We start from the raw sequence: 17,266 nt of genomic DNA, 5'->3' as shown, positions 1-17,266 counted from the left end.
GCCGATAAAGATTGGTTGTTTTGGATAAAATGTAGTTTTCTTTATTTCTTAAAATATCTAAATACATGTTTTTTTTTTTATAAGCATATAAAAATCCGAAAACAGGCTCAGAGATGCTTAGGTCGAAAGCTTAATAAGGCTGAAAAATGCTTGAGGGGATGCTTAAATCTAAAACATAAATTTAGGGAAATACTGAAAATCCGTAAAATTCCAGCCAAAAAAAGCCAAAATGGGCTCTTCCAGAAAAAATCCGTTCATGGGGGGTGGAGGATGAATTGTCCAGGGGTATTGAAAAAATACCAAAAAATTGCAATGTCCAGGGGGTAAATTGCAATGTCCAGGGGTAATTTTTTGTGTCCACGGGGTTGATTTGATGTTTGTCCAGGGGTATAACCCGTGTCCAGGGGGTTAAAAATGAAAATGTCCAGGGGTAATTCATGAAAAAAATAATATATCCTCCACCCCCCATGATTGGATTTTTTCTGGAAGAGCCCAATCAGGAAAAAAATATTTTTCGTAGGCTCAAGTAATGCAGGCCATATGCTTAATTTTCCCCATATCTGAGCCTAGATATGCTTATAAGTGCAATGCTTATAAAAGAAAAAACATGTACCTAGATAATGTTTTTTTATTTTCTTTTGTTTCTTTAAAGGTTTTGTTTTTAAATAAGAGTGATATCGTTTGCTTACTCATCAATTTTAATTTACAAGTTTTTTATACTGAATTGACACGGATGTGGAGCAAGATTGATTAGAAAGAGGGAAAGAAAAACATTTTTTTGCTTATATCCGCACAATATAACAAATAGGCAGACACTGTCCTAATATGAAACATATGTCTGATCTGAAACGGGAACACTTATTTAAAAATAAAACCTTAAAGTCTCGTAGTTTTCATTAAATTAAAATATGCATTTTAATTTTTATAGTTTTTTATATCTAGCATTGTGTTGTTAAGAGCTTTACAAAGCTATTGTTATCTATAGCCAACAATAAAAGTGGACCAAATTATTTTTACGTAGAGGCATCATTAGTCAAACTCAAACCTATTTAGTACCAGATGTTTTCAAAGGGTTCACGGTACACTTTTTGTGATGAAAATAAGGAACACTAATGTAAAATCACATTTCAACCAATAATTTTCATCTTAGGGAGGGCTGAGGTCACGGCCCTTTAAACTTGGCTGATGAAGCGAAAATGAACCCAAATGGATCCTAAAATTTCACTTAATTAAGTCAATGGCTTCGTCAGTTTATTCCAATATTTGGCCCCAACATCAGCTTTCAAAAGGTTATTATTGAGATTCATAGACTTAAAAAAAAAATTCCCTCGTTTCTCCTCTGGAATGAATATCACCTTTTAGAGATTTGCTGGTTAACTTGTTAATTTCTATTTCCAACAACAACAAAAATTATTTTTTATACACTGCGAAGTTTTATTTAAAATTTACTGAAACAGAATTTACAAAAAATCTTGATATATAATTGTATAATGTATAGTTAATACTGAAGTGTAAATATGATCCAATTTTTGTCCTCTTTTTTTTTTGTTTAGTTGTTTAGAGTTTTTTTTCTCAAAATTTTATTTTTTGAGAATTTGTTAAAACTAAAATCTGCAATTTAATTATCTTAAAAATTAATGTTCTTGCTGATTCGTACCTGAAACTCAAACTGGCATATTTATTGGATATGTAGAAAATTTTTGGCATGAAAGCTCAGGTGTAAAATCGGTGTCTTCCCCTGTTTACACCCCTGTCTCATCATATACCTGGTTAATTGTTTTTCCTACAGTTGCGAAAATGTCTATCCATCCTAATGGGTATAGAAATTCCGTTGTTCCCAGATCAAAAAGAATTCAGTGGCTGGAGATGGTTTTATTTTCAATCAAAGTCAATTTCCTAGTAGCGCTGAAATTGTAGGATATTTTTCCCATCGGGACGAATTATGGCCAAATTTTCCAGTGGGTCGGGGGTCCCACTGGGTTTGTGACGCAGGGGTATCTGTTTATTTCCATCTGAAAACATTTTCAACGTGGAAGTGAAGCAAGTTACTTGATTTGGTGAGGCTCATCACGAAGCAGTTTAAGTTTTTTGCAACTTATAGTTTCAGATAGATACCTTAAGGGAAGAAATATTCCCAGGAAGAACTTTTTGCGGAAAAAACTTATGAAGACTTTCAGGATCAAAAATCACTTCTAAAATTGGTCATTTTAGGGCAAAATAGGCCATATTGCAAAAAATTCTCTCATCCGCGAAAATTTCTTCCCTTAAGGTAGCTAAGCTTTTAAAGTAATGTTTATGTCTCGTTTGATGAGGCTTATAGTTGACTTGTTATCTTAAGTAACTTAACTCTTTCTCTTTTAGAAGATCTAGATATGATAAATTTACTTCATCAATTTATATTATTGGTTATTTTCTTCACTTGTTACCAATGTGCCGACGTCAGCAAGAATTACACCATTTTGTATGATGACTTTTTCACAGACCAGATTGATGCTGCAAAAAGCAATTTACACAATGTTAAATGGGAAAGTATTCAAGCGAATTCTGGTCTGCAAAGTATACTGATATCAGGAACATCTGATAATGTAGTCTTTACATTCAGTGAAAAAATCAATGCAATGTCCACAGCAAATAATATCAATTTTAAGGACTCACTTGATAACCTGGTAAGCTCAATTTGTTTGTATCGGTTGAAAGGTAAATCTCATGTTGAAAGGATAGGGTCTGTATTTTTGAAACACAAAAGTGACCCATGATGACACTTTAAAGGGTCTGAGCTCCATGATCTTGTTCTTGATAAAGTCCGAGGGGATCTGGACCGAGGAGGTGGTCTTTGTACTAGTGAATACCATAGGCCTGTCTATATTTAGTCAAAGAAGTTGGCTCTACAATTTCTCATTTCCTTTTTTAATTAAACTATGGAGACGTTTATGGCTTAAGTTTTAGGTAAAGTTGAGTCATTTTTAATTCAGATTCATTTTATACCCTATTGTACGATCAAGAGACAACTTGACACGAAAAAATCCATGTCTAAAAGAAAAAAATTAACAACTCACCCCCGAAGAACCGAGAAAAGTCTAAATAGTGTGGTTACATAATTTTAGTGAAAAATTCATGATGTCATGCAAATTGCAATATAAGCATAAAATTTCCAACAGTATTACAACCGTTGATGGGGTTTTGATGAGACATTTGCTTGTCAACAAAATGCTAAGTTGCTAACAGACAGGAAGCTATGTGATCTTTTTCATCAGTACATTATTCAGGAAAATATAACGCTCCTATCACAATTTGTATGATTTTCCATAATAAACTGTACCCTAAACTCGAATCTATTCCCTAAGTTCACTTTTTATGATTTTGAAGGAGCCTACGTAAAATTTAAAAGTGATTCAGAAGTGGCTCTGGCTGACTCCATTAAATGCAATGTCCCCCATATTTACTTTCAATGTGATTTTGTATTATTTTTCTTTCATAGGAAAAATCATTGATAAAAAGTGGTCATCAGAAATGTTTTGGCTATTCACCAGATCTTCGTCGTTCATTGATCGCTCTATTCTACAGCATCTTCTTGAAAGAAGCAGCCATCGTTACAGACGATTCACCATGTATAATAGATTTCGCCAAAGATTTCGATACAGCTTTGAAAGCGCACAAAATGTATGATCAAGCAAACCCTACTTTATACCACGTAACTTATGACCCTAACGAAGAGATAAACCAACATCATAAATTTTATGAGTTAAAGCTACACGAAGTTAGTTTGATTATATTATTATTCCCAAGCACACACAGTCATAAAGTATACCAAGACGCTGAACATTTTGCTCTATTAACTCCATCACAATTATGGATAGTTCCTGACCACCAGGGGGATACTTCAAGACACAGACCAGCTAAAATGTTAACTTTTGATTTCGAGCGTGTTAATAATGGCAATGGAGGTGGAATGTGGAGATACAAGAAATTCGGTGACACCGTTCAAGATTTGGTGCAACTTCACATGGAATCAGACAAGGAATGTCAAAGGTATTTGCCTTAGAATCTAAGAACCAGTAAAATTTGGCTTATTTATCGCTTTTTCGTAGTTTTAGGCTTAAGTGTTCTTAATATGCCTGAATGGATTCTGAAATTCTAACTCTAGGATTATTTGTAATTTGTTTTTAGGGTTTTTTGCCTAAAATGTAGCTTCTGTTCTTACGCTCCCTGAACCTACTTTTCTCAAGATAAAATATTTGGGGGAGGGGTTAGACCTTTAGTCTTTGCTCGTTCAATATGTATATAACAATTCTTTAGTGACCATCCGTTACCTACAGGATCACATATCACTAATCTGTTAACTGCATGTTTAGTGTAAGCTACATTCTAGACTTGGTAAAAAAATTCAAAATATTGTCATAAACAATTATCTTTAATTAAAGATGTATTTTAACCGTAGTCGCGCGGTCAGGTCGTGCCATTATTTAATTTACCACCCTAAACTCGATCCAATCCTTTTTTTACACTTTTTTATTGTCTTTTAAAAAGTGTGAAAAAAGGCTCGGACGGTTTTGTAGTGGTAAAACGGACAAAAAAAATGTTCGCGCGGTAATCGGCGGCTACGGTCGAGGTTATGAGAACAGACGCATGCATTATATAATTCATGTATCTCAATTCAGCTTTCACCAAGATCAGAAAGATTTTTGTATCCAAAGAACATTGTTTCATGAAATACAAACTGTCCAATCCAGAATCTATCCGAACTACCATCTTGATTTAACCATACGGTACCGAAATCTTGCGGACAAGCAAACAGGTTGGATAAATGTGTCATCGGAAATCAGAGGCGATGAATTTTTGGTTCATGATCGAAATATTGCTTTACTGAAACCTGTTACTAGTGAGTATAATTAATAAGCTATTTTTATACAGTAATTGCTAGAAAACTGAGATTTTTTCCTACACGTATGATTCTAAGCTATATTTTTTACTTTGGTTGCTGAGACACGTTAGTATCGAATGTAATCTCGATGAAAATAGCCTAAAGTTAGTGGTTGTGACTTTGGTGAAAGTCCATTATCCTTGATCCCACAAAGCTTCATTATCTTCTTTTTAAAATCAAATAAATGTAAAACGAAGGTTGCTATGATCCAGAGAACATTTCTTCTGGATCTGCCGCATTCTTAACCAGTATGGGATGAGTTCTTAACCAGCTTGGGGCGGCATTCTTAACCAGTTGGCCAGATTCTTTACCAGCTGGGGGACGAGTGTTTTGCCATTTTTTAGTGGGAAGTTTGGCTAGTAAAATGAGCTCCGGCTGAATTCTTTACCAGCTTTGAAAACTGGTTAAGAATTTAACCAGCGACCCTTCAAACTGGACCTGATCTTTGTTTTATAATGATACTGTTTTCCCATAGACGAAGCCATGTACCAGAACAAGATCACTGCGGTTACCATAATCGACGAACCATACTCCGTCAAAGAAGATAAAAGTTACGACAAAATAAACAAAATCTGTATAACCGGTATCAAATGTCGATACCGGGATCCTTCCGCTGGTCCACAAACAAACGGAACTTGGATAATATCCTGTTGTACCGGCTATGTTTTAGAACTTTTCCAAATGGTTTTGAAAGATTTGAACCTTGAAGTTGACATGTATGTTGTAGAAGATGGAAAATATGGCAAAGAACAGCCTAACGGAGAATGGGATGGATTAATCGGGGATTTAAAATCGGGAAAAGCGGATATCGGAGTTGGAAGTCTATCAATATCGGGTGCAAGATCAAAAGTGGTTGATTTTACATCACCTTGGCTAGAAATTGATCTTGGTTTATTGGTCAAACCGAAAATTTCAAAGTTGGATTTTTTGAATTTTGAGTTTATAGCACCTTTGGGAACTGATTTGCAATTGGTCCTTTGGGTGACCGTCATTGGGGTGATGTTTGTGGTGATTTTCATAGAGAACAACCGATACTTGGTCAGTTTATCTGATGATCGGTTTTTGACGGATAAATATTATTCACCATATGAAAGCATGTCTTATATTGGAGGTATGTGGTGAATTTTCATTTTGAAATTTCTGTTAATTATGATAAATTTATGTGATCAAAGCCAAATTGTTGATCTCCTCAGGCTAGGTTTTTAGCATGTAAGATTCTATGAAAGGCATGAAAGGTTACATCATTACTTTATTAATTGACATTTTTGGGGAAATTTATTATCATTACTTTATTAATTTTATCCTATAATTTCTTTCTAAGGTGATACGAAGGAAATTTTCCTCGAGAATAAACTTTTGTGAATCAGCTTTTCAGAATTTTTCGTAGAAACAACTTTCGAAAGTTTGACAAAAGTTCGCAAAAATCGCTAAAGTTTCCGTGAAAGTTTCTCCCTTTAAAGTAGAGTCAGTTGTATATACTTGAAACTTATTTTCCAACATAATTATTCATTTTCCAGGTGTCTTTCTACAACGTGATCTTGGTGGTATTAATCCAAAGAAACCTGGCGCACGTGTTGCCTCGATTGTTTTTGCTTTCGGTATGGTTGTAGTTGTCACCACTTATACAGCATTATTGGTTGAGCAAGGCGTAAGGCGGGAAGAAAAAGATCCATTCGTGGGATCTGATGACCCAAGGGTACGATATATTTACTATCATAAATATTTACATAAAACAAGAGATAGGGTATAATTTTGCTCCATCTTTCATTCCACTGATGCTTTAGCCTAAAATAAATATCCATAGGGAAGATTTCGTCACTTGGTTCAAAGATTCTGACTAGCCTTTTGAAATTGACAACAGAAATTCCCATTAGAAATAATTATTTTACCTTTCTCGAAGAGATTCCCCCTTTAAGGTATCAGATACTATCGAATAAAATTCTTTATGACTCTTGAAGAACACCTGTAATTTTTAGCTATTTGGTTGTCTTAAATAATGTCAGTTCTAATTTCCAATATTTTGAAACCCCTCCTTAGATGCGAAATCCTTCAATAGACTACAAGTTTGCAACATTGCAGAGTAGCAACTACGAAACATTCTTTGAGAAATCAGAACTCTCTGAATTCAAGAAAGTTTCGCGTTTCATGAAGAAATATAATGCACCAAATTCAACGGCCGCAATCAAAGCAATCAAGTCAGGGTAGGAAAACTTTGCATTAAAATCTAAAACTTCCCTATCTGATTTAAAACAGACAAGGCAATGCAGTAAAACTACAAGAATTACTTGATTGAAAAGGAGTAAGCATTTTTCTGTTCTTGTTCTTGTCATTGTTTAAACCGTTGTTTCCCCCTTCCCAAAAGTGGCCTCGTGGGTGAGAATTTTCCGACTGTCTGAACATTATTCCATGGCCAGCCACTTTAACAAATTTAAAACTTTAATTCGTGATATGCACCACTGGAGAGTCTTCCGACTACTTTTAAAATTTTCCACCCAATACGTCACTTAAACAATAGAAAAAGTGAATTGGGTGGAAATTTTTGCAAATTATTAGAAGGCTCTCCGGTGTTGCATATCATGAATACAATCAGTATGTCTAATTCGAAAACATTATTCTCGGTCATTTCAAGATTGAACTCGAGAATGTTTTGTACTTCAGGAAACTCGATGCTTTTCTTTACGACTACGATTTCTTGGTATGGTACGTATCACGTGACCGTCAATGCGAGCTCAAAGTTCGAAAAGACACCCTCATTACATCAGGTCTTGGTTTCGCTTTCAGAAAAGATTTCAAATGGTGGTCAAATTTTAATCAAGCAGTTCTTCGGTACCGTGAAAATGACGAATTACAAAATATTCATTCAAAATGGTTTTTCAATGGTGGGTGTAATAATGATGGTCCGGAAACGCCCAAAATCCGGTTAGGTATTAATCATTTTGGTGGATTGATCTTACTTCTTATCGGTTGTGTCGTGGTCAGTTTTCCGCTGTTATTACCGGAACATCTCTATTTCCGGTATTTGAAAGGTACTTTTAACAAACGGATTCGAAACTTTTTCCGTTTTATATGCTGCCGTCCGAGAAAGAAAGACCAAGATAACATGTGAACGAATTCATACTTTTGAATGCCATTTATATTCATTGGGCTCTTCCAGAAAATCTTTGTACATGGGGGATGTTATTGGATATTTAGGTAGTGAAGAATCTGCAAATTTTCCTTTGTTTTGGGGGCAAATTTGCTCTTTTTAGGAGTAATTTTGAATTTCCGTGGGTCAACTGATGCTTGTCCGAGAGGTATGATGTGTTGTCCGGGGGTAAATTTCTAAAAAACGTTACATCCTCCACCCCTTCCCCATATTCAAGTTCTACTTTTTGCCATCGAACATCGGCCGTTTACCATGAGCTGTTGAGGGAGGGGTTTTTGTATGTTTCTCAGACCTAAATTAGAGGATGGTGATACCGTTGTACACTAGACTGGAGTCGTTTATAATGGCGTAAATAGGCGTTATATGATACGAAATGCATATGCTGCTCTGCCACCCAAATCTCCTAAAAGAAGAAAGTTGGGCAGAAATTCTTTGAATTTCTTCACATATATATAGTGTATGTCTTAATTAGTCGTCTAGCTTGATAGACTACATGTTTTTTTTTTATAAGCATAACGCTTATAAGCATATGAAGGCTCAGATTTGCAGAATTCCTAAGCATAACATGAGCATATATGTCAGCCTAAAATATTTTTCAAGTGGTCATTTTTATCTGTTTAAAAAGGTTTGGTAGAGGTCAAGTAAAAAATAAGACATTCCACGGCTAGCTGCATTCCACTGCTCCCAAAATCTGAACAAATTTTTTACAAAATTTCATTAAAAACTTGGCTTGGGGTGAATCATAAGCATGATTCTTAAGCATATAATAAGCATAAACTATGCCTGGATGCTTTGAGAACTTAAGCATACACGAGCCTGACCAAGGGGCATACACTTGCTTATAAAAAAAAAACATGTAGTTGTACGCCGATCGTACAGTTACCGATCGTTAATCATTGATGTAACAAACTTTTTAACCCATTTTTCTGCAGAGGTGCCTTTTTCAACGATAATAACGAAAACCCGTCTGAGCTGACATTTTATTTGTATATTTTACAAACACAGTAGCACTTTATTTCAGGTTTCAGGGTAGAGTATTCATTTTTATTCTTTTGCGCACAGATTTGTAATCTTTTTGACAAACAATTTGGAAAAAAGAGCAAAAAAGTATACTTTGAGTTTTATGAAGGTCGAGTATTCTTTTATCCTTGTTTTTTTTGTTTGTTTTCTTGGTGAAATATTTCTAATAACTTCAGGAGCTTCATAAAAGGACACCCCTGTTACAAAGCCCGTTCGGGACATTCCCAGAATGGGGATAACAATTTCGATTTACATCCCAATTGGGATAGAAATTCTATTGTTTACAAGCTTAGAATATCCAGTGGGATGGTTTTGGAGTGCAACTTTTTACATTAAATTTCAAATGGGGATAAAAATAAAGTCAATTTTCCAGTGGGTCCGAAATTGTAGGGTATTTTGTCCACCAGGGGACAAAATTTAAGTCAAATTTTCCAGCTGGGCTGGGGTTCCAATGGGTCTGTGACACAGGAGTGTTAAAGGACAAAAACTCGTCTCTCGTAGAAGTTTTTTAAACATTTTTCAAGATTGATATTTGGTAGTACATGAATCATGAATGTAACTACAAATCCGGCTTTTATTCAAATATTCAACTACATATTTGGACTCAGCTGTATTCAGTTCAAAAAAATATTTTATCATAAAGGGCAAAATGTTTTGTTTGAATTTATTTTTCAATTAGGTTCGATTTGTACAATATGTTGTGAGATTGTATTTTATTGATTGCTCTCCCACGTATGTTGGACTTTGAAATGTGTGGCTTTTTTGTTGTAATATTTCAACAATATTTCAACTTAAAGGATACGAGATCCTGGTATTTAATGTTGTCCAGAAATGAAAACGTTCAGTATTACCACACTCAGGCAAATTAAGGCCTGTCCAGATTTTTCAAACTTACCTCATTTTTTTATCACCGTTTCCACTTGTCATAGCATATCACTTCATACATCGAAAGAAGCGTATTGGACTGTAGATTACTGGAATTGCTGTGCCATAATTAATTTTTTCACCCAAAAAAAGATATTAGGCAAAAACCAAAAAATGCTGACGTCAGCAAAACTTGTTTTTTGAATAACTCCAGTTTGGCTTATGGTAAAAACATGAAATTTGGACCAAAGTTGCACACCATTAAAAGGATCATTTTGAAAAAAAATTTTTTTGAAATTTTTCTGACGTCAGCACTTTATTGCAACATTTCGTATTTTGCTGATTTCTGCTGACGTCAGCAAAATTTGCAAAAATAAAATATGCAAAAATGTTCCTATTATTGATATGCAACTTTTGTCCAAATTTCATGTTTATACCATAAGCCAAACTGGAGTTATTCAAAAAAAAAGTTTTGCTGACGTCAGCATTTTTTGGTTTTTGTCTAATATCTTTTTTTGGGTGAAAAAATTAATTATGGCACAGCTATCCCAGTGATCTACACTCCAATAGGCTTCTTTCGATGTATGAAGTGATATGCTATGACAAGTGGAAACGGTGATAAAAAATTTAGGTAAATTTGGACGTGCCTTAATTTGCCTGAGCACCCGTACCCCCTTGCTCAATGTCGGAAAAGTGTTTCTGAATAGTCTGGAGCTCAACATTGAACTGGCGGAGTAGGGGCACCTTTTCAATGAAATTATACGGCAATTTCTGGAGAAACATTAAATGCTAGGATTGTAGGCTCATAAATTGCAAAGAGCCCTGATTTATGAACCTTTGAAATTTATGGTGTTCGTAATGGATGAAACAGAAGAAAGCAGGTTTGTCAAACTTCTTATACTTGGTTATTCTAGAATGTCAACCCACTAAGAATTCATTGGCTTTATTATTTTTCTCGTATATTTTAGAATCATCGCATCAACCGTGTTTACTATGTAAATAATTTGATTTTACCAATGAATTTTTGAAATACATTAATATATTAGTTTATCGTGAAAGAATTCAAGAAAAGATAAGAATACCCGAGCAGATTCAACAAATATTGGCTAGTTGTTAAAGGGATCATCAGATGATTTTTTATATTTGGCTTAGAGATACCTTTTATGGTCCTAAGAAACCAATTATTTTCCAAAGCTGAGATATTCGACTTTGAATTTTTAAAATTTTACTTGAAAACAATAGAAATTCAACGTAAAGACTGTGTAAAGACTCATTTTAAAAGATTTCAAAGTCAAATATCTCATTTTGGAAACAATTTGGTTAAAAACTCTATGGACTGGTCTCTCTGGACTATAAATGTTATCTCTGGAATTTGACGCTTGTTATTTCGTGCTAGAAATATTTTTGAGAACTTTGTAAAAATGAGAAAAAAAATTCAATCAAAAGAAAGCAAACGAATTGACTGAATCGACGGTTTAGAAACCTCCATTTATTAGAATCCGTCAAGAAATTTTTCATGTTTCAGGATAATTTATTCATCTCGTAATTTTTTGTTCCATATTTTTTTTTTCATTTTCTATTTCACTTTATTCACATAGGTTTATTACTTCTTAATATTTATTTTGTTTATTTAATTTGCAAGACCATCCTACCCAGTGAAGGTCTGGGACCTAAAAAAATTGGTGAATACAAAGTCATATAAACTATCGTGAAAGTTACTCTATATTAGGATATTAGAGTGAGATTTTTTGAAAATTGTCACACCATTTTGTTAGTTTTTCGAAAATTTAATAGATTCAAAATTGAAAAAAATTTTGTGGTTTTAAAACTGAATTTTTGAAGATCTTCAAAAATAAACAAATAGAGAGAAGATGATTTCCCCCAACGGGGAAGGCCTATCAATTTACTCTTTATTATAAACATAATATTGATAAGAGAGAAAGAGTACAGGCTAATGAAAGAAAAGAAAAATAAATGGACTAAATTTTTTCTTCTTGTTTTTTCAATCTCTGAAAATATACTTTAGTAATTTTTGGGCTACAAACCTACAGTACAGAAATCTGAAACTCGAATCTTTAATTTACATGTTCTTTCTATTTTCTTTTAGATATAAACCGTTTTAATTATTCGCGTTCGCATCATAAAGGCTCCAATGAAAAGTCAATGATTCTCAACCAGTCAATGTGATCGAGAAAAAAACAGAAAAAATGATATTTTTCTAAAATAAATGAAAATTTGATATTTTTCTTAATATCGTATTTTCCTATTGGAAAGCCTTTCAATAATCAACAAGGATGAACTTACAAATGAGTCTAACAGTTTTCTATCACATACATCTATTTACTTATGTTTTTGGAATAAATTACATCGTGTTTTACGATCAACATTTTACAGACCAGATAAATCTGATCAATTTTAAATCGATATCAATCGATCAAAACGATGCATGGGATCTAATTCGATTTAATGGAAACGATACTTTACACAACATATCCACAATAAATCACCGAATCACAGATGATAATGTTGTTTTTGTTTTTACCAATTACATACCGTTTGTATCTGAATATTACCATGGAAGCAGTGACCTCATTTTGAAGTTTGGAACCTCACTCCAAATTATGGTATGATCTTTTTATTTTAATCCACTTGCATACTAAACAATGAAAATACTGGAATTGCCTCCGTCGGAGGGGGTTTGTAGGGGTTCGAAATACCGTTTTCCCGTCAAAATTTTTGCTGAATCCCGGAATCCCGAAAATTGAAAAAATAATAACACCGTCACACCAGCTTGTACAGGGCAAAAATGTGCCTAAATACCGTCACCGTCTGATTTTAAAATTCCGTTTTCCCGTCTCTTTTTTCGTCAAATCCCGTAATACCGTACTAAAAAAGGACCAATCCAGTCACACCGTAAACGTACAACCCCCCCCCCTCCGTCATATGGCAGTCATACAACGATGACTGGGTCAATTATTCGAAAGAATTCATGTTTTAGGGTCAATTTGTTTGTCTGTTCCAAATGATAGATTTGTGCACTGCCGTGTTCCATAAAAAATATTTAATTCTATAAGAGTTTTAAACACACCCCTGTCTCGATTTTCTCATGTTAGGTGGCAATGAGAAAATGGTATTTTTGTTAGTCTAGCAAGCTAGAGGGCTAATTCAGACATAGTAGAAATAAAGCAAAAGGTAATCGAGGGAACATTTTTAGTTTATACAAATTAAATTCCGTAACAATAATCGTATTATCATACAATGCCTATACTACTGTATTACACGCATTATAAACGACTCCAGTCTATATTTTAGTTTGTCTTTTTAGGAGAAATCAGCGACGAAACATACAAACAACATGTGTCTAATGTTCACACAATCCATGCGTCGATCTTTAACATATCTCATGTACAGTTTACTCAAACCTCAAGTCGCCATTATTATGGATTCTAGCGCATGCGCAATGAACTTTTTCGACGATCTTGAACAATCAGTCAAATCAAGTCAATATAGTAAATGGTTCAAGGTGAATTTAAAACGTGTTATTTTCTCTCAAGATGAAAATCACGAGATATTAAGAAGTGAATTTTATAATATCAAATCAGGTGGATTTCAACTCGTTATTTTATTGGTTGCTGGACATTTGCAAAGTCACGTGTTTAGTGACGCAAATCATTTCAATTTACTTGGGTCCATGCCCCTATGGGTGATCCCTAATTTTAAGACGTCTGGAGATGAGATTTGTTTTGAATTTCAACCAGCTAGGATTTTGTCTTTTGATTTGGAACGAAGATATGAAAATCAACCGTATTCAAAAATCGAAGATATTGTAAAATCGTCTGTCGGTTTGATTCGAGACAAAATGACTAGGTAAGAGCTCGAGATTAACAATAAAAGAACATCGTTATTAACTAGGTGGGGAATTCTTTGATGGCAGGTTTTAAATTCAAAGAGTGATTTTCAGCTGTGTGACTGACTATATGCGAAATTTTAAAACTTGTATACTTATAATATTTCAATCTCCAAAACCTATTCAATCAAGATGATTGAATAATTATTGATTGGACAGAGAATTTCAATTATTCTAAGCCCAGTTTCAATAAAAATCTTTACATAAAAATTTGTCTGCTTTTTTTGGGACACACTGTATTCATATTATGCACCATTGCAATCCAACAGCTGATTGGTTGAAAGTGATGCATTGATTGATTTTACGTCACTTACAACCAATCAGCTATTGGGATCGTGATGTAATGTCAGAAGATATTGCAATGGTACATATCATGCATACATGTTCTTTTTTTCCTCCAGCTCTTTATTGTTACAATCAGAAGAAGGAGAAGAAGAACTCATCACCGACATCTATCGCAAAGCACAAGAAGTAGAAGAATTGGAGCACCAACAGAGAATGCTGTTAAATTTACGGTACCGAAATATCGCTATTTCATCAACCAATTGGATTGAAGAAAAAGCTGTCATAGAAAATTATCATTTTCATTTGGTGAAAAATAATTTGAATTTCTTACAACCCCTCGTTCGTAAGTGAATTGTTTGGACTCAGATGTAAACAATCCTATCGTCTACACCATTGACTTCCAAGCCCGAAGACCTAGACTCAAGACTCCTTGGATAGGAAATGAAGCCACTTGATCCCATCCAAAACACCTGTGCGTGGTTTTTACACAAACGCCGGATTGAAAGTAAAGTCTATCGCTAGATTTCAAAAAATGTAGCCCTCAAAAACAAAGGAGCCACTAGATATAATCCGTTTTCATGAATGCTGCGCGTTCTAGGTGCGATCTGGATGGGAAATAAGTGGCTTCACTTTTTCTTGCTTGAGAAAGGTTAGATTCTACTCTTTAAACTCAATGGTCCACACAAGATCACTAGAAAGGGGATAGTTTAAGAGGCGGGATAAATTTGAAAACAGAGGCTAGCTCAGGGCGGAGTACGCAGTGGTGGAGGTGTTTACAGTGTAACGTTTGCTCCAATCTCTACCTCCGCTGTTTGTTTCCGCAAACCACCGTGGTGGCTGTAGACTCTGCGCATATATGTCAAAGTTGACATTTTTAAATTTTCCAATATTCTTTTTTGACTTTTTTGGCTATATGATTGTGCTTTAAATGCGTCCAAATACTGATGACGCATAATTCAATTCTGGTTTAGCAAGATATTATAGCCGGGTGTCTCATATTTAAGATTGACAGAGTGGTTATGTAGTTAAAATACTGACTTAAAATCCTGCAATAAATATTTTTGTTAATTTTTTTCAATAATATTAACTTAAAATTACGACTTGGCAAAAAATTGAAGTTAAATTTCGTTTTTCATTTGTTTCAGCTTTGGGGAATGACATCAGTCGAATTAAATGCGTGACAGTTGTTGACGAACCATTCACCATCATTGATGATTCTTTATACGATTCCTATCAAAACAAATGTACGTCTGGGATGAAATGTGTCCAAATAATAAACCAAAACGGTGCCGCTGTCCGAAAAATAAGTTGCTGTGTAGGATTTATTATTGATTTATTCAGTTTGGTTTTAAAAGAAGTTGAAGTAAAACCTGACTTGTATATTGTAGAAGATGGAAAATATGGTGTGATGAATAATAAAGGAGTCTGGGATGGAATGATTGGTGACGTCATTTCGGGGAAAGCTGATCTAGCTGTTGCTGGTATAACCATTACTGAGTCACGTGAGAAGCACGTGAATTTTACGCTACCATTTTTAGAAGCAGAAATGGGGATTATTGTCAAACCGATCAAAAGAGTATTAGATTTTGTTAATTTTGAATTTATTTCACCCCTGTCTGGAGAGCTCCAATTGGTTCTTTGGTTTGTTGTAGTTGGAATAATGGTTTTGAATTATACTTTTGAGAATAATTTATATGTATATAGCTTAACAACTGAGAACCGTCCTAAATATGCATACTATTCGACTTTTGAAAGTATGACATATATCAGTGGCGTATTTCTTCAACGTGATTTGGGTGGTGTCAATCCGAAACGCCCTGGCACCCGACTCTCAGCTTTGGTATTTGCATTTGGTATGGTGATTGTCGTGACGACATACACAGCCGTTTTGGCTGCACAGAGTGTACAAGATCAAGAAGAGAACCCCTTTGAAGGGTCCAAAGATATTAGGGTCAGTTTCTCTCACACATCCCTGTTTCGATTATTTAATAAGAGCCAGAACATCCCTGTCTTCCACTTTCAGATAATCTTGTATTTTCCTAAAAGCCGCATGTTCCCTGGGGCGCTGGGGGACTGGGTAATATTGAGGATGCTCTCAAATTAGTTATCAAAAAAGGCTATTTTTGTCTTTATTATATGGCTTAGCTATTCAAAACACTCGATTGCTGCTATTGTGAAATTGATTGGTCAAAAAATTATCAGAATCACGCTATCAGAAAATTTCATAACCGAGTTTAAGAAGCAGAGAGCGAATTTGTAATCTCCTTGCCGTTTGAATTTAAGAACCAGCTTTCTTTACTGGAAGATATATAAAAAAGAAACAGACCATCCAATCTTGAAAGACTCAAATCTAAGTCTTATAATTTCTAAATCAACGATTGTTTTTAGATGCGAAACCCATCTTCAGATTTTCGTTACGGTTTGTTGAAGAGTAGTAATTACGAGACATATTTTCGAAACAGTGAAATCGAAACACTGCGCTGGATGGGAAAATTCATGGAAAAATATAACGTGGAATCGACAAGAGAAGGGGTAGAGAAAGTCAAAAACGGGTAAGTGTTGGGTGGGGGGGGGGGGGGCTAGGCTGATTGGGGGGGGGGCAGTAGGCTGGCCTTGGTCTCAGTGAGATGATATGAATATGTTAGAACAGTTAGACACATAGAATGAAGGAGCTATTATGATTTCATTTTCATTTAAACACTTTGTGTTAATTTGTATCTTTGGTTGAAACTATTGATTACAAATAAATGGGTTGAAAATTTTCATTTTCAGATCATTGGAAGCATTCATCGACGACTATAAGTTTTTGTATTGGTATGTTTCAAACGATCAAAGTTGTGAATTGCGTGTTGTACAAGATGCTCTCATGAAAGGTGGCTATGGATTCGCTATGAACAAAGATTTTATTCATGCTGCTAATGTAAACCAGGCCATAATCAAATACACCGGTTCACACGAGCTCAATGTTCTTTTCAATAAATGGTTTAGAAATGCTTGCAGCTCAGCTCAAAGTACTCCCGTCATGGTTCGACTAGGAATTAACCATTTTGGAGGACTTTTTCTGCTATTATGCACCACTATTGCGGCATGTTTTCCCTTACTTTTACCTGAACATTGGTACGCC

The 17,266-nt window shown here is 34.7% G+C and overlaps 2 protein-coding genes across 2 annotated transcripts; both read left to right on the top strand.

Moving 5' to 3' along the window:
• The first annotated feature begins 2,364 nt into the window (after positions 1-2,364).
• LOC136820742 (glutamate receptor ionotropic, NMDA 2B-like) lies at positions 2,365-8,557 on the top strand. Its single transcript, XM_067076966.1, has 7 exons — positions 2,365-2,666; positions 3,479-4,029; positions 4,659-4,879; positions 5,397-6,032; positions 6,439-6,617; positions 6,959-7,122; positions 7,580-8,557. The coding sequence occupies exons 1-7, from the start codon at positions 2,373-2,375 to the stop codon at positions 8,025-8,027; spliced, it is 2,493 nt and encodes an 830-aa protein (XP_066933067.1). The 5' UTR covers positions 2,365-2,372; the 3' UTR covers positions 8,028-8,557.
• A 3,504-nt stretch (positions 8,558-12,061) lies between these two features.
• LOC136820743 (glutamate receptor ionotropic, NMDA 1-like) lies at positions 12,062-16,698 on the top strand. The gene is made up of 5 exons (XM_067076967.1): positions 12,062-12,574; positions 13,276-13,817; positions 14,259-14,485; positions 15,288-16,093; positions 16,531-16,698. The coding sequence occupies exons 1-5, from the start codon at positions 12,245-12,247 to the stop codon at positions 16,696-16,698; spliced, it is 2,073 nt and encodes a 690-aa protein (XP_066933068.1). The 5' UTR covers positions 12,062-12,244.
• Positions 16,699-17,266: the final 568 nt, after the last annotated feature.

Source organism: Clytia hemisphaerica, unplaced genomic scaffold (genome assembly GCF_902728285.1).
Source record: "Clytia hemisphaerica strain Z4C2 unplaced genomic scaffold, Clytia hemisphaerica genome assembly, whole genome shotgun sequence".
Classification (NCBI taxonomy): Eukaryota; Metazoa; Cnidaria; class Hydrozoa; order Leptothecata; family Clytiidae; genus Clytia; species Clytia hemisphaerica.
Note: the sequence above shows the minus strand (reverse complement) of the source record. Positions and strands in the feature narration are given on the sequence as shown.

Excerpts from the sequence above, each read along its gene's own strand:
- LOC136820742 (XM_067076966.1), top strand. The coding sequence starts at position 2,373 with ATGATAAATTTACTTCATCAATTTATATTATTGGTTATTTTCTTCACT. Across the intron at positions 4,030-4,658 it reads TCAGACAAGGAATGTCAAAG|CTTTCACCAAGATCAGAAAG; the intron begins GTATTTGCCTTA and ends ATCTCAATTCAG. Across the intron at positions 6,618-6,958 it reads TGGGATCTGATGACCCAAGG|ATGCGAAATCCTTCAATAGA; the intron begins GTACGATATATT and ends ACCCCTCCTTAG.
- LOC136820743 (XM_067076967.1), top strand. The coding sequence starts at position 12,245 with ATGAACTTACAAATGAGTCTAACAGTTTTCTATCACATACATCTATTT. Across the intron at positions 13,818-14,258 it reads ATTCGAGACAAAATGACTAG|CTCTTTATTGTTACAATCAG; the intron begins GTAAGAGCTCGA and ends TTTTTCCTCCAG. Across the intron at positions 16,094-16,530 it reads AAGGGTCCAAAGATATTAGG|ATGCGAAACCCATCTTCAGA; the intron begins GTCAGTTTCTCT and ends GATTGTTTTTAG.